The sequence below is a fragment of the Mobula hypostoma genome, chromosome 4, assembly GCF_963921235.1.
Source record: "Mobula hypostoma chromosome 4, sMobHyp1.1, whole genome shotgun sequence".
Classification (NCBI taxonomy): Eukaryota; Metazoa; Chordata; class Chondrichthyes; order Myliobatiformes; family Myliobatidae; genus Mobula; species Mobula hypostoma.
This window is the reverse complement of record NC_086100.1, coordinates 162,715,629-162,732,236: the sequence shown is the minus strand read 5'-3', so window position 1 is coordinate 162,732,236 and position 16,608 is coordinate 162,715,629. Positions and strand designations below refer to the sequence as shown.

At 39.3% G+C, this 16,608-nt stretch overlaps 1 protein-coding gene across 2 annotated transcripts in view; it reads right to left on the bottom strand.

The window, feature by feature from the left end:
* The window catches only part of grid2 (glutamate receptor, ionotropic, delta 2), a 1,226,075-nt gene that overhangs the window by 403,092 nt on the left and 806,375 nt on the right, over nucleotides 1-16,608 (bottom strand). For both annotated transcript variants that reach the window (XM_063046850.1, XM_063046851.1), the window contains exon 3: nucleotides 5,607-5,891. In XM_063046850.1, the coding sequence (XP_062902920.1) occupies nucleotides 5,607-5,891 (285 nt within the window). The remainder of the gene's footprint in view (nucleotides 1-5,606; nucleotides 5,892-16,608) is intronic.

The following is a 16,608-nucleotide window of genomic DNA, read 5'->3' as shown; positions in this document are numbered from 1 at the left end:
AGCCTCTTAATTTGTTGGTCTATCTGTCCATGACTCTCCCACCAAAGAAATCGACCCTCTCAAGTCTTTTGTACTTAAATAAGGTCACACCTCATTCTTCTAAACCTCAAGGGATATAGATCCAAAATTTAGCCTCTCTTATAGGGCTGTTTCAAGTTTAGACCTGAAATGTCAAGAATTTCTTTTCACTCACAGATACTGCTTGACCTGCTTCCTGATTCCAGCATCTGCCGTCCTCGTGTCCCTCTAACATTTCTTGACAGGACAACACTACTATCCCAAGAATTAGCCTGGGAAATCTTCTTTGCACCATTTCCCATTCTTCCTTAACATTTTTTAATGGAAGTAAAACTGTGCTCAGAATTCCAGGTGTGGCCTCACCAACACCTGGTACAACTGTATCAAAACCTACCCATTTTTAACCTCCAGCCCTTTTGCAAAAAATGCCAAAATGCCATTTGTTTTCTTATCTACTGGTTGGCCCTGCAGCTAAAGTTTTGTAGATTCACCAAGATTCCTTCAAACTTCACTCCTTCACTCTTCGTACTGAGACAACAATTCTTCTAATTTCCCTAAACTCACAGTAAACTTTATCTGTTAGCTTTTCATCCAATCACTTCACCTATCTATATTCCATTTTAGAATCAATGTCATCACAACATAAAATTCCATCTATTTTAATATCTTTGACAAATTTGGAAATCTCATATTTCTTTTCTCTCTCCATTCACACAAATAGTAAATGATTGCAGGCCAGTAACTGATCCCTGGCGTACTCGACTAGTTACATTCCTCCAGGATGAAAAGGATCTATTTATTCCAAAATTTTGTTTTGTTTCTCTAGGACACAACCAGTTTTCAGTCCGTGCTAATACACTTCCTACGATACCTTGGGCTCTTAATTGATAAACAAGCCTCTTTATGTGGCACATTATCAAAGCCTTTTGGAAATCTAAATACACAGCATCTGCAGGTTCCCCTCAAACAAATTGTCTTACTTAATTTCCTGAAGAGTTATTCTCGCACACATGCCCATCAGCTTCCCAATGCCAATCCCAATCTTCATTGGGGTAATTTTCTAATCACCGATTACCAGCATATCCTCTAACTAGCATGTCTTTGGGGAGTGGAAGGGAACTGGGAGTGGGAGGAATCTAAATCTAGGGGGTCACTGTTTAAAAATAAGGGGCCATCTATTTAAGGGGAATTCCTTTTTCCTCAGATGGCCATGAGCCTTTGGAATTTACCACCTCAAAGACAAACTGAAGCAGAGTCTGAATATTTTTCAGGCAGAGATAAATCTGTTCTCTATAATCAAGAGATAACAATCACTGGAGCTGTGGAACAGCAGCAGTAACTCCTGTGCAACTTATGAACATTTGAATTAGGTGAAGGAACAGGCCACACAGCTCTTCCAGCCTATTCCACCATTCAATAAGAGCACTGCTGATCTGATTGTATCCTGAATTGAACCACTGTCGACCTGACTCCATCATCATACTCCAGGACAACATCAATTCCACAACCATGAATGAATCCCTTGTGCAATAAAGGTAAAATCCTGATCTCTCAGTTTACCTCACTGTGGTCCTTGCTCTTTATTTATCCAACTATACTTTCTCTATAACTGTAACACAATATTCTGCATTATGTTATTGCTTTTCCCTTTATATTACTTCAATGTATCGATGTTTTGAAATATTTGGATGGGTCACATGCAAAATTATTGCGTCTCAGTACATGTGATAATAATACGTCTTAACTCTCTTGATTGCCAAGAATCAGCCAGCCTCTGCCTGGACAATATTTAAATATTCTGCTTCCATCAGACCTTGAGGAAGTGCATTGAAAAGATTCGTGACCCAATGAGAGAATTAAAAACACTCATCTTTGTCCTAAATGAGTGGCTCTTTACTCTAGAACAGTGGTCCTTAGTTCCAGATTCTTCACATGATGACAGTCCAAGCTGTGTCATAGGAAGGAATTACCAAGTGGACTTGTTTGACAAAGACACCAGCTTCAACTTATTTGGAGAGTTTAACATTTCCTTTCAGTTCTGAATGAAGAACCCTTGACTGATGCCATTCCTGAGTATCACATTGATACTCACCACCAGTGGAATAGCTGTCAATTCCTTTGGGAGCTGATGAAATGATTGTGGATCCAAGAGTAGGAAGGAAGGAAGTTATACTTATGTAGTCTCTTCCTCAATTTTAGGACATCCCATTATTTTATAGTCAATTAAGTATTTCTTAAGTAAAAATCACCAAGTTCTTAGGAAGCACGATAACTAAAAACAATGAGATAATCTGCTTCTGGCGATGTCAGTCAGTCAGACTAGGTCCAGTGGGGGAGCCGGCCCAAGTCGCTGACCACTTGACCACGGCCCCCAGCCGAGCGCTGGGCGCCCGCCCCCCCCCCGCCAAATCTCTCTGAGCATCCAGCGCCCGACCGAAAACCATGGTGATATAGGGTGTTATAAATCTTGGCAGAAACTCAAACTGAAATGGAACTGTGGGACTTTTCATAGCCAGTTGAGAAGGGAGCTGAGCTCACAATATTACACCCCAATCACATCCACATCAGTGACTCACTCGGAACCACAAACCTGTCAACCCAGATTGTTAGTTTCAAGCCTCCAAGGAGGGACTTGAGCTATGACCCACTAACTCAGGGAAGAAAGTGACACCAGCTGAACTACTGTGGACACCTCCAACTTACTTCACATTTCTATGTTTATGTCTGGCAGTGAAGTGTTATTGCTGCCTAACATATCGAGGAATAATAGCATAAAGGGAGTCCATTCAGCCCATTGAATTTATGTTAGCTCCCAGGAGACCAATTCTAATCAAAATATTCTCTACTCTTTTCCCATATCCTTCAAATTATTCTCTCACACATTTTGAAGGTACAGTTTCTAATTTTAGTCCTCATACCTGCGGTGAATCCTAGATTTTTTTTTGCTTTCTCTTTTGTTAAAAAAGAAGCCAGATTCCTCTTCTATCTACTGCTATAAATTTTAAACACTGGTCGCCTGGTTCTTGAATAATCTGAGATTGGGAGCAACTTCCCTCTATCTAAACCTGTCCACCTCTGAAAAATCTCTCATTAACCTCTCCAGACCATATCGAATTATTTTTTCTCCCAAAAGGTAAATGGCACAATTGGTTAAATATATTCCCTTTAATGACCGACTGCAAATATACAGCATATACAAATATACCTGAAAAGACAGGGTTCATACATTTTAAGGATCCCTGACTACTTTATGGTGAACAATTGTAATTTTATTCCTATGTTTTAATTTAAACATTAGGAGCCAGGCTGGAATCTAATAATATAAGGCTGTTGAATTGCACCCATTATCAATTTAGATCAATTATTTAGGACAGAAATGAAGTGTCGGGAGGCGTGATGTATTTGGCAATTATCTAGCACAGTTCAATTAAGAAAATAAAAAAAATACTCCCATTAAGCATTTTCATAACTCTCTGTCGCTAGATTAAAGGTCCAGCAGTGGGAACAGTTAGAAGTCAAACTTGTATTAATTATATGTCTGCTGAGCCACATCAAAGCCAATATGTGCACTGCAATCTGGCAGCAAATCAAATGAGGAGAAATATATTGTTAGAGCGTTTGATGAACCTCACTGTTGTAATTTTCAAAACGAAAATTGAGTCCACAATTCTTGCTCAAGCCCTCGTTGGCATAGTTGTTGCCATGGGAGTTGATTATTCCAGTGCAAGGGTTCCTATGCTCCATAAATATGGTCTTTTAAAAACTTTGCCATTCATGGGGCACAGACTAAGTACGATGTACAATTCTGGTCACCACACTGGAAGATGCATGTAACAGGATGAGAGAGGTTGCAGAAGACCTTGAAATGGGTGTTGTCAACTCAGTGGGCAATAAATATGCCAATGAGTGTCTGAGCAAGAATTATACACACAAAATCACCTAGGCTGGAGCTGTTTTATTTGGAATGAAGTAGACTGAAAGGGGACAAATTAGGTGCATGAAATTTTGTGAACTGATATAGACAGTAAGAATTTAGTAAAAAGGTGAGTAATGGTAGGAGCTCAAAATTTTACACAATGATTAGCAAGGATCCAAAATTCACTGCCTGGAATGCAAAATCTCTCTCCTTGTTTAAAATTGTATCTGGACAAGCACTTGAAATACCAAGCTCAAATGATGATAATTGGGAATAACCCAAAATTCATTTTGTCTGATATGGACAGATAAATACAAAAGTTTCATGAGACATTTAGATAGGTACATGAATGTACAGAAAATGGACAGATTTGGATCATGGGCAGGCAGAAGAGATTAGTTTAATTCGGCATCATTGTGGGCTGAAAGGCAGGTCCCTGTGCTATACTGTTCTATGTTTTGATGAGTTGAATACCCTCCTTCTTTGCCACAAAATCTAAGAATCTACAGAGTCCACTTCACCCAGCACTTTTTTTTTGAGTTACACAGACTCCTGTTCAAACATGGCTCTTGTGGTGTTGTGCAGGTTCCAGGGAGGAAAGTGAATAAGGTTAGGAAAAGGAGACTGATCAAGGGTCAAAAGAGGATTGGAGTTCAGGAGAGGACATAGTTGGGGATGGGAGAGTAGGAAAACATGCTTTTTTAAAGCTTTATTATTGTAATACTAATTTAATTTTGCAAGTTGCCTTGCAGAATTTGAAGTACACAATCCCTGTTGATGGTTTATGACCTCATTATTGTACTGTATATCCCTCATAGTGCATAAAATACTCAGGTTTAATTAATGTTCCCTCCCTTTTGGCAATATGGTAATTGCTAATTTGTTAATTACTTGGAAAGCTTTGCTTGCATGCCATCCAGACAGACAATTCCATACACAAGTACATCAAGGAAAACAACAACAGAATGAGAATTCAATGACATAGTTACAGAGAAACAGCAGTGCAGGTAGTCAAGTATTATCTAATAATGATGAACTACAATTTTATGAATGAAAGTTATTTTCATTATAATATACCAATATTTTGGCTAACATCTTCTCCTTTCTATGACAATATGGGATATCAGACTGAAAAATTTCCTTTCCCAACTCTACTATCCTCTATAATCATCTCCTGCACACCAGATTAATACTGTTAAAGAAAATTGTTCCTCTCCAAATGCATTAGATGACTGAAACTTCTGCAGGGGATGGTGCGGACCAAATGTTCAAAGTATATTAAAGCACATTCTGTAAATATCATTGTATACAACCCTGACATCCATTTTCTTACAGGCATTCACAGCAGAACAAAGAAATACAATGTTACCTAAGATTAAACATAATCGTTCACTTAAAGAAGACTGCGGCCCTTCTTTCAAACCACTCCAACTTGGAAGCAATGGGAAGAACCAACAGCCAATTCCATTGAATGAAAAGGTTTTCTAGAGCAACATCACACTCTAAGAACTGAAATACCCAAACTATTCCTACACTTACACAGTTAAAGACATGAATGTTGACCCTTCACTCTTTGTTAAATCGAAATGGGCAATCCAAGAATACATTGCTTGTCACTTCACTGATGTAAATCTATACAGACTAGACAGTGGCAAAGAATATAATTGCTTACCATAATCACTGTCATAGAAAATAATGAACTTCTGCCAGGCAAACTCTGAGATAACCTTGAGGATAACTTCATTCAGATAGACAGGTGGACGGATGAAGAGGGTATAGTTCTCACTTCTGCTTGACCTATTAAGGCCACAGCCACTTCTTGGTGATCCAGATGGCGTCCTTTGTACGTAGAGATGTGGGATGTGCATGGCGTCCGACAGGGATTGGAGAGAACCCGCAGACATGCAACCAACAGAGCTGACAAGGGCCAATATACCTTGGTTCATCAAGTCACATGCTGAAAATAAAGAAAAGGATTTGTTAATCTGATGTTTCACTTCATGGGTAACTGCAGAGTCATAGAGTCATACAGTTAAACAGCATCAAAACAAACGGACCCTTTGGCCCAAGTGGTCCATGCCTACAAAGATGCCCCATCCAAGCTAGAATCATTTGCTAAAGTCTGGCCCATAAACTTCCAATGTTTCCTGTCTGTCTAACTGTCTTATAAAAGTTGCTAATGAACCTGCCTTTACCTCTTCCTCTGGCAGTTCATTCTACGTTTTTACCCTTTGTGTAAAAAAAGCTGCCATTCAAGATCCTCTTAGTTTTTTCCATAACAAAGATTAAGTTGCTAGATCTATACTCAAGGACTTGGATTACAGACCCAAAGATACATGTTTGAATCCCTCAATGGCAGCGGAGGAAGTTAAACTCAAATGATTAAGCAAGTATGAAATAAGAAACTAATCTCATTAAGGATCACCAATTGGATTGATTGATTGGATTGGCTGATTCATCAGGTTCCTCTTGGTAATGAAATTTCTCATCTTTTTTCCTACTGACCAATGTGTATCCTTCACAACTCTAAAATGACAGACTAAAGGCTATTAGGGATAGGAAAGGAAAATTATTAATGGAGAGCACTTTGAAACCACAGTCATTTGGCTATTTTTAATTATATGTTTTCTGGAAAAGCTTGGCCAAAGGAACTAAGCTGTTTGACCAGGAATGAGCCATTGGGCTCGATGAGCCTGCTCCACTATTCAGATATTGCCTGATGTTCTTCATTGCCATCCCACCAGAGCTTTTCTATTCCCCTGGTACACAAAATAAAATGCTTTCAGTATGAACATGGCTGAATCAGTGAAGATTCAACTTCTTCTGTGTGTAATGCGCTGTAAGGTTTCACTGCTAATGTAATGGTTTTTTGTAATGTTCACTGCTGAAGTAACAGATTCTCTGTAGCAGCAATGTTTGGGTTATGGCTGGAGATAACAGGACCATGGATACATGTTAGCCAATCAGAATTTTGTTGCCCTGTCTTGTGAATCTGGAAGCAGTTGATTTTGCGGGCGTTTGTGTGAGACAGAGTGGGAGAGAGAGGGAGAGGGAGAGAGAGCGAGAGAGATGGAGATGAAGATGAAGAGAGAAGACGCGAATGGATTTGGTAGACTGACGAACAGGGTGGACTCGGAATGAGGGTCCGAAGGGCAGCGACGATCGGCCTATGAGTGAGCTCCAACTTTGTGCACAGACTGTTTAATAAAATTTGGCCCTTTTTTCTGATATTTCGTTTCTCTACTAACCATATAGTCAAAGTAAGAGTTATAATGATTAATCATTTAATTGCATATTATGCACTGTGTGTTATTTTGGGGTACTGATTTGTAACAGGGGACACAACGTGCAGCATCCACCCAAAGAAGATTTCTTAAGTTTGACTGGGCAGGGGGTTATCACCCCCTATATTAAGCCACTAGGCAAAACGAGTGTTACATGTGTATACTCTGTCACTGAACATCCATGTCCTCAGCAATATGGACGAGGTCCAATATTCTAAACCTCCTACAGCTGTCGAGTTCTTTAAATATTTAGTCACTGGGTATACTCCTCTGAGAGAGTGATACCCCTCTGATCACTGGAATCGAGTATAGGTATTCAGAAATGACCAATGAATAAATTACTAACCAGTTTTATTCTGCTCTGAGCCTAATGACCTCCTGCCTTGCTTTACATAAGACCATAACGTATAGGAGCAGAATTAGGCCATTAGGCTATTAAAGTCTACTCCTCAATTCATTCATGGCTGATATTTCTTTCGACCCCATGCTCCTGCCTTCTCCCCATAACCCTTAACCCCCATACCAAACAAGAACCTGTCAACCTCCACTTTAAATATTCCCAATGACTTGGCCTCCACAGTCTTCTGTGACGATGAATTCCACGGAATAGGCATCTAGTGGCCAAAAAAATTCCCCCTCATATTCATTTTAAATGGACACCCCTTTAACCTGAGGCTGTACCTTCGGATCTGGGACTCTTCGGCCGATGGAAACACTCTCTCTACATCCAATCTGTCCAGGGTCCTCATGGGGTAAGTTTCCCAAGATTATTCCCAAGATCATTCTTGTGAACCTCCTTTGGGCCCTTTGCATGACTAATATATCTTTCATTATATAGACTATTTCAATCAAAAACTCATAACTTATTGTTTCATACATTTTCCTTGCCACTGCATTGTTGTACCAATGATCATTACTAGATTAAAGTTAGGCATGTGTGAAAAATAGACCATGATGATAGATGGCATTTGGTTAAGGCACAAGGAATCCAAGGCATGTAGGTAAACAGATCTAAGATCAGCTTGTTAATAGGAGGTAGATGTGCATGGGTTTTTTTTCTCATTGGAGGCCTGTAACAAATGGTGTCCTACAGGGATCAGTGCTGGCATTTTTGTTGCTTGTAATGTATATAAATGACTTGGATAGGGATGTAGATGGTCTGATTAGTAAATTTGCAGACAAATGAAAATTGTTGAAGCCTTGGCTGCAAGAAATTTACTTAAGCATACAGAGGACATAGATCAGCTGAAAAGTTGGTCAGAGCAGTGGCAAAGGGAATTTAATCCAGACAGGTCAAGTAATCATTTTGGAAGTCATTTTCTGGTAGGATACATGGAATTAATGGTAGAAATATTTGGAGAATTCATGTAAAGTGTAATCTTGAGCTGCAAGATTATAGCTTGCAGAAAGTGGTGACACAGGTGGAGGGGGCAGTGAAGAAGACATTTTGCATGATTGCCTTCACAGGCAGAGGTACTTAGTAGAAGAATTTAAACATCATGTTGCAGCTGGGCCAACCATTGGCTAGCAGAAGTGTGTACAGTTCAGGTCACTACACTGTGGAAAGACAGAGCAGAGAGATGGTTCACCAGAATGTTGCCTGGAATGTTGGGCTGTAGTTATTGGATAGGATGGGTTTATACTCACTGGAATTTCCTTAATACAGTCAAATAGGATTAGTGCTGACTGACATCATGGTCAGCATGGACGGAGTAGGATGAAAAGGCTTCATTTCTGTGCTGTATGGTTCTAAGATATAAGGCTAGGTGGGATTGTGAAGTTGAGTAAGAGGACTAGAGGCATCAAGGACAAACAGACATTGCAATTTTCTGTTGGTGGAAAGTACTAAAAACAGCCATTTTTGAATGACAAGAGACTGAAAAGTATTTGTGTTCAGAAAGCCTTATGATTCTTTATAATTAAATCATCAAAATTTGCCTTGCAGATACCACAAGTACTTAGGAAAGCAAATGTTATCTTGGCCTTGAGTGCATGAATAAAGGTATCTTACTAGAATTATACAGTACCCAGAAATACTATTATATATGGGGTCTCCTATCAAAGGTAGGATATATTTGGTACTGCAGGATTAAAGAAAACCCCAAGGCATTCTGCAAGTACTTGAAGAGCAAGAGGATGAGCCCTGTCAGGAGTGATAGTGGAGACATGTGTATGGAACTGGAGGAGGTAGCAGAGGTACTTAATGAATACTTTGTTTCAGTATTTACCAGTGAAAAGGACCTTGGCAATTGTGGGAATGACTTACAGTGGACTGAAATGCTTAAATGTATAGACATTAAAGAGGATGTGCTGGAGCTTTTGAAAGGTATTAAGTTAGATAAGCCGCATGAACCAGATGAGATGTACCCCAGGCTACTGTGGGAAGTGAGGGAGGAGGTTGCTGAGCCTCTGGCAATGATCTTTGCATCATCAATAGGGACGGGAGAAGTACCAGAGGATTGGAAGGTTGTAATTATCATTCCCTTGTTCAAGAAAGGGAGTAGAGATAACACGGGAAATTATAAACCGGTGAGTCTAACTTCAGTGGTGGGCAAATTGTTGGAGAAGATCCTAAGAGGCAGGAGCATTTGGAGAGACATAATCTGATGAGGGATAGTCAGCATGACTGTCAAGGGCAGGTCATGCCTTACAAACTTGATTAAATTCTTTGAGGATGTAACAAAACACATTGATTGAGCTAGAGCAGTGGATACAGTGTATATGGATTTCAGTAAGGTATTTGATAAGGTTCCCCATGCAAGTCTCATTCAGAAAGTATTGAGGCATGGGATCCAAGGAGACCTTGCTTTGTGGATCCAGAATTGGCTTTCCCACAGAATGCAAAGGGTGGTTGTAGATGGTTCATATTCTGCATGGAGGCTGGTGACCAGTGGTGTTCCACAGGGATCTGTTCTGGGACCCCTCCTCTTTGTGATTTTTATAAATGACCTGGATGGAATTAGAAGGGTGGGTTAGTAAGTTTGCTGATGACTCAAAATTGGGGGTGTTGTGGATAGTCTGGAGGGCTGTCAGAGGTTACAGCGGGACATTGATAGGATGCAGAATTGGGCTGAGAAGTGGTAGATAGAGTTCAACCCAGATAACTGTGAAGTGCTTCATTTTGGTAGGTCAAATTTGAAGACAGAATATAATATTAATAGTAAGAATCTTGGCAGTGTGCAGGATTAGCGAGATCTTGGGCTCTGTGTCCACAGGACACTCAAAGCTGCTGTGCAGGTTGACAGTATAGTTAAGAAGTCTTATGGTGTGTTGGCATTCATCAACTGTGGGATTTTCAAGAGCCGTGAGGTAATGTTATAGCTATATAAGACCTTAGTTAGACCCCACTTGGAGTACTGTGTTCAGTTCTGGTCACCTCACTACAGGAAGGATGTGGATACTATAGAGAGAGTGCAGAGGAGACTTACAAGGATGTTGCATGGATTGGAGAGCATGCCTTATGAGAACAGGTTAAGTAAACTTGGCCTTTTCTGCTTGGAGCAACGGAGGATAAAAGGTGACCGGATAGAGGTGTAGAAAATGATGAGAGGCATTGATTATGTGGATAGCCAAAGACTTTTTCCCAGGGCTGAAATGGCTAACATGAGAGGGCATAGTTTTAAGGTGCTTGGAACTAGGTACAAGGGGAATGTCAGAGGTAAGTTTTTCACACAGAGAGTCGTAAGCGCATGGATTGCACTGCCAGTGACAGTGGTACAGGCAGATACAATAGGGTCTTTTAAGAAACTCTTAGATAGGTTCATGAACCTGAGAAAAATAGAGGGCTATGTGGTAGGGAAATTCTAGGCAATTTCTGGAACAGGTTACATGGTCGGCATAGCATTCTGGGCTGAAGGGCCTGTAATGTGCTGTTATGTGCTGTAGATTTCTATGTTTCTAAGTCATGCAAGAGAGGATCACTAGATTGATTGCAGAAATGAAGGATTATTTGATAAGAATTAATTGGGCAGACTGGGCCTATAGTTTCCCAATTTTAGGTAGAGAGATGATCTCAATGAAACATTCACAATTCTTATCGAGGTTGAGATTTGACACAGGGACGCCGTTTTCCCGGGCTGAGCTGTCTAGAGCCAAGGGTCACAGTTGCAGAATAAATGATCAGCTATTCAAAGATGTGATATGAAGGTATTTCTTTATTCAGAAAGTTACTAGTCTTTAAAATTCACTGCACAAGAAGTCCCTGAAGGCTCAGATACTGAGCATATTTAACTTTCTGTATATTGATAGATATTTGAATTTTAAAAGGAATCAATGTAGATAGGCTTACTGCAGGAAAGTGAAACTGAAAGATCAGTTGTCATCTTATTAAATGGCAGAGAGAACTCCCTTGTGTGCCTAGATGTGCCTTTATACTACCTCTTTCTAACTCAACTCTAAAATTGTGCTTGGGGTCACTTGCTGCTGCTTCAAAAAAAACACCTCCAGTAGGTCCATTTCAACATTCCCAAAAAGGAATAAACTACTAGCCAATTAGAGTCACCGTGTCATATTGGCATAGAACAGGGATTTCAGCTGAACTGGTCTATACCAACCAAAATTCCTATTTAATCTAGTCCAATGTGTCTGTGTTTGGCTCTCTAATGCATTCATATCCATGTATCTAAGTGTCTAAAATTTTGTTAATGTACCTGCTTCAACCACTTTCTCTGGCAGTATATATCATATTCTGGCCACCCTCTAGGTGAAGAAGTTTCCCCTCAGGTTCCTATTAAATTGCTCTCCTCTCAGCTTAAACCTATATCCCCAACACTGTGAAAAGGATTGCACAAATTCACCCTGCTTATGATCATCATAACTTTATACACCTTTATGTGATCACCCCTCATCTTTATACATTCCAAGGTAATGTGAAAAAAGTACATGATAATTGTGAATTCCTTATCCAAATAAAAATAAAATTAAAAAAAAAAATAGTTCCAACCTGATCAATTTTTCTCCAGAGCTCAGTCCCCAAAGCCCTGGTACCATCCTCATAAATCTCCTCTACAGTCTTTCCAGCTTAATGTCATCTTTCACATACCGGGGTGACCAAAACTGAACTTATGATTTCAAATGCAGACTCAGTAATATCTTGTACAAGAGCAACATCCCATTTTCGATACCCTGTGCTCTTACTGATGAAGGCATCATGACAAAAGGTTTCTTCACTCCCTTGTCTACCTGAGACACCACTTTCAGGGAACCATGTACTTGTACTCCAGGGTTTATTGCAGTTACAAACAATTAAAATACTGTGCAAGCAATAATGCCAATTTAAAATGCCCAAAATAGAGATGTACTTGAAAATCTCACACAAATAAAGCAAAAGATAGGTATGAATGTAGTGCAAGGCTTTCTTACTCTGGGATTTCTGAATTGTACCCCATTTTGACTTGTGAGGATGAGTGTTGAATTAAAGCTCTAGCATTTTGGGGGTCTGAGATCCAATGTCAGTGAAATATATTGAAATCATCAGGAATCTGGCAACCAGTCACAGGCTCATCAGTTCAGGCTGTCACCAGGAGTAAACAACTGCAAAAGAATAATCACCTTTCAACCTTTCCATCTGAGGAAGCTAAACTTTACAACAATGTGATGGAAATGTCAAGGGCCTTAAATGCTTAGCTACAGTGAAGGTGGCAAAGATACATATTTGTTATTTCTTCCTCTGAGCTGTCAAGAATATTGATGATGGCTTGATTATGCTTTTCTAAAAAAAAAACCTGAAATTTATCTCAAGTGTTACATCTTGCTCAAGGCACAATGAACAATCTGCTTGGAAGACCCGGGCTGACCATTGGATCACCATTCATTTATAGGGATTGATGCCGTATAAAGATCGTTGGACCTGAAGACCCCTATTATATTGGACATTCCACTGGCCAGAGGTAACACATTCGTAAGGGAGTGACTTGAATCAAGAATGAGAAACAATGATTGTGTTTTGTACATTTGGAGACCAGTTGTGCTTTGAATTTCATTACAATAAATGTTGCTTAAATTTACCTCGTCAATCAGAGGTAAATTACATAGTCTAGACCGGAAGTAGTGAATGCATCGATTGCAAGGGTTTAAGTAAAGCTGTGCACCTTCTGTGTAAAAGTAATGGGCTAAAGTTCATGAACCCATGATCTAGACTGGCACCAGCATGCAGCACTGTTGAAGAAACTCAGAGACTGTGATCCCATCTGTCCTACTGCACTCTTTGGTCAAAAGAAAATCCTGTTCCTCGAGAAATTCTCCTTATTTAATAATTTTTCTTTGTGAATCTCAATAAGTGAAAATGAGTTGGCAGATGTTCCTGATTACAATTATTAGTTTTACGTTTCCCAAATAGTTTTGAAATGTTTGGGATATCTTGAAGTTCTCAAAGTTGTTATATAAATGCAATGCTTTTCTTAAAATTCCAAAGCATTAAAAGATTATAGGTCAACAATATTAGAATAGTACTTAAGCCACTGCTGGAGAATAGTATGCAGTTCGTATCACCATGCTACAATAAGGACATGATTGAACTGGAGTGAATGCAGTTGAGATTCACTAGGACATTTCTGGGATGGAACAGCTATGAGAAGAGACTGAAAAGAGTGTTTTTTTTGCTGTGGAGAAGGCCTGGATTTTAAGGAAGTCAAGGATTTCAAAAACAAGGTAGATAGTGATAAAATATATTGTTCAGCAGAGCTGTCTATTTTATTGTCCAAGTTCTATTTTATTGTCATGGGCATACATACTCAGGATATAAAAGCCATGAAAATTAGCTTTTTGTAACAGCAGCCCAGTACATTACAAACATGATAAACATAAATTACTTAAACTTAAATTAACATAAATTATATATTATTTACATGATAAAATAAGCAAAAATAAACATAACTATTAGTGCAAGTTCAGGGAAATATGATAGAATTAGGGTTTTTCAGGTTGATTCAAGAACCTGATGGCATTGGGGAAGAAGCTGTTATTGAATCTTTAGGTGAGAGTCCTCAAGGTCCTATACCTCCTGCCTGATGGTAGCATTGAGAAGAGGACATGGCCTGGATGGTGGGGTCCTTTATTATAGATATTGCCTGAGATATTGCCTTCTGTATGGTAGTGAGGGGTGTACCATGACAGAACTGACTGAATCTACCACTCTCTGTAACCTCCTGTGTCCCTGTGAATTTGAATTTCCAATCCAGGCTATGATACAACCATTTAGGATGCTCAGAGATTTAGAGGGAATTTAGGGAAGATTTTTTTTTTCACCATGTGGATGGTTGGAATCTGCAGGAACTGATGGAAGCAAGTATTCTGATGTATAAAAGGCATTTAGATAAGCAGTTGAAATGATGTGGCGTAGAGAGCTATAGGCTATGTGCTATGAAATGAGATTAACCCACTTAGGAACAACAGGCAGCAAAGAAAACTATTGACAAAAGGCCAGTTTCTTTGCTATGGGACTCTAACTCTATGAATTCTATAAGCACACATTCAGCAAGTCTTTAAATTTGCAGAGTTTATGTCAGGAGACAGCACAATCCATGCACCTTCTTGAACAAAACAGACATATTAGATACTGACACCACCAATAATCTTTCTCCATTCCTTTTATATGTGCAATTATAAACAAACTTAGAAGGGAAACGTGTATTTACTGTTGTAGTTTTGGTAATGCCAAATTTCCAAAGCCTAAAATTAATTTCTAATTCTGGAATGGGTACTTCAAATAACGTCTATTTATGTTAATGGAAATTAATTTTCAATAATGCCATTAAGGTTTGTTCCACTCAGTACCGTCCTCTTTTGGTTCCTCATTGTGACTTAATTATTACAGACCGTTATACTGCATGAGCACAAAGGATAGATTGAGAGGCTGAAACACTAATGACAATTCAGTGTTTCAATTAGGTTTAAGATGCCTATACTGGAGCAGAAGTACATCTGTGAATTAAATTGTTGCAATCAGTTAAATTGTTTAGTACGCTGTGTCTAGGAGTATGACAGTAACAGAATCAAATAAATTTTTCCAAGTGCGGGTCTTCCAGAATTTGTTATGATATCACTGGCCATCACAATTGTATTTTATCCTATTACTGAACAATTTCCACATTCAGCAAGAAGGAGTAATCAAGACTTGATTTATGTTTCTCCTAAAATTAATCGTAAGTCTCAATGGAGTGCTCCAACATAAAAATCTGGTTGGGATCAAACTTATTTCATACTTAGCCCATTCAGGAAAGAAAACAATTAGTTTGAAAAAGGGAAATGCTGGAATCCCACAGCAGGTCAGGATGCACACCTGAAGAGAAAAAAATTAATGTTTCAGGTAGATACTTGTTCATAAGAACTGATGCGATGGGAGATCCTCAACCTGAAATATTAACTCAGTTTCCTTCTCCTTAGATGCTTCCTGACCTGCTGAAAAGTTCCAGCATTTTCTGTTTTAATGCTAGGTGTACTGCATCACAGTTTGACATATTAATCCAAATATACAGGAGTGCACAAAGCTGAGAGAGTAGTGGACTCACTTTGATAGATCAGGGGCATATTCCTCCCACCATTGGTAGTACCTACAGGAGGCAATGTTCATCATCAAAGAACCCCTGTCATCCAGGCCATGCCACCTTCTCGCAGCTATCATCAGACAGGAGGTACAGAAGTCTGAAGTCCCATGTCACTAGGTTCAAGAACAGCTACTTCCCTTCAACTATTTAGTTCATGAACCAACTAGCAAAACCATAACCACTACAGTTTAGCAACACTATGAGTACCTTCATTAAAATTTACTGTTCTGTTCTTTCTTGTAAAAAGCGTGTATGATTTATGTTTATGTTCTTCTTATGATTGTTGAGCATCTGATACTATGTGCACATGAAGCTGCTGCAAGTAACCTTTTCACTGCACCTGTACATACAGTTTGCAGACATTGCATTTGACAATAAACTGAACTTTTTTTCTTTTACTGTGTGTAGGCTTCTTGGATACAGCTGGTCCTGCTTTGGCAGATGCTACATTCTTCTGTGTAGCAATCCCTAATGTAAACTTCTGCTCGCAGCCTACGTGCTCTGTCAAGAATGCTACAATGCTTCAGAAGTTTATTGCTCTCTCCCTCTGGGCCACCACGTGTAGTCCAACTTCTCCAGGCTTCTCTTCCTTCGGTATTGTATTTATTCCCAAAGCTACACCCACCCTCTGTGAACAATCTTACTCAGGCGATTGGGATTAAAAATCTGGACAAATTGAAATTCTTTAGGGAAGGCAGGACAGCAGATCAATAATGCTGAACTGTTTATCTCTTTTTGAAATTTAAGAAGTAAAGAGAATAATTCTGATCGGTGGAATTTCAAGCTGGATACAAATTGGGCTTACTTGCAGCATACAAGAGTCATAGAACATAGAACATAGAACACA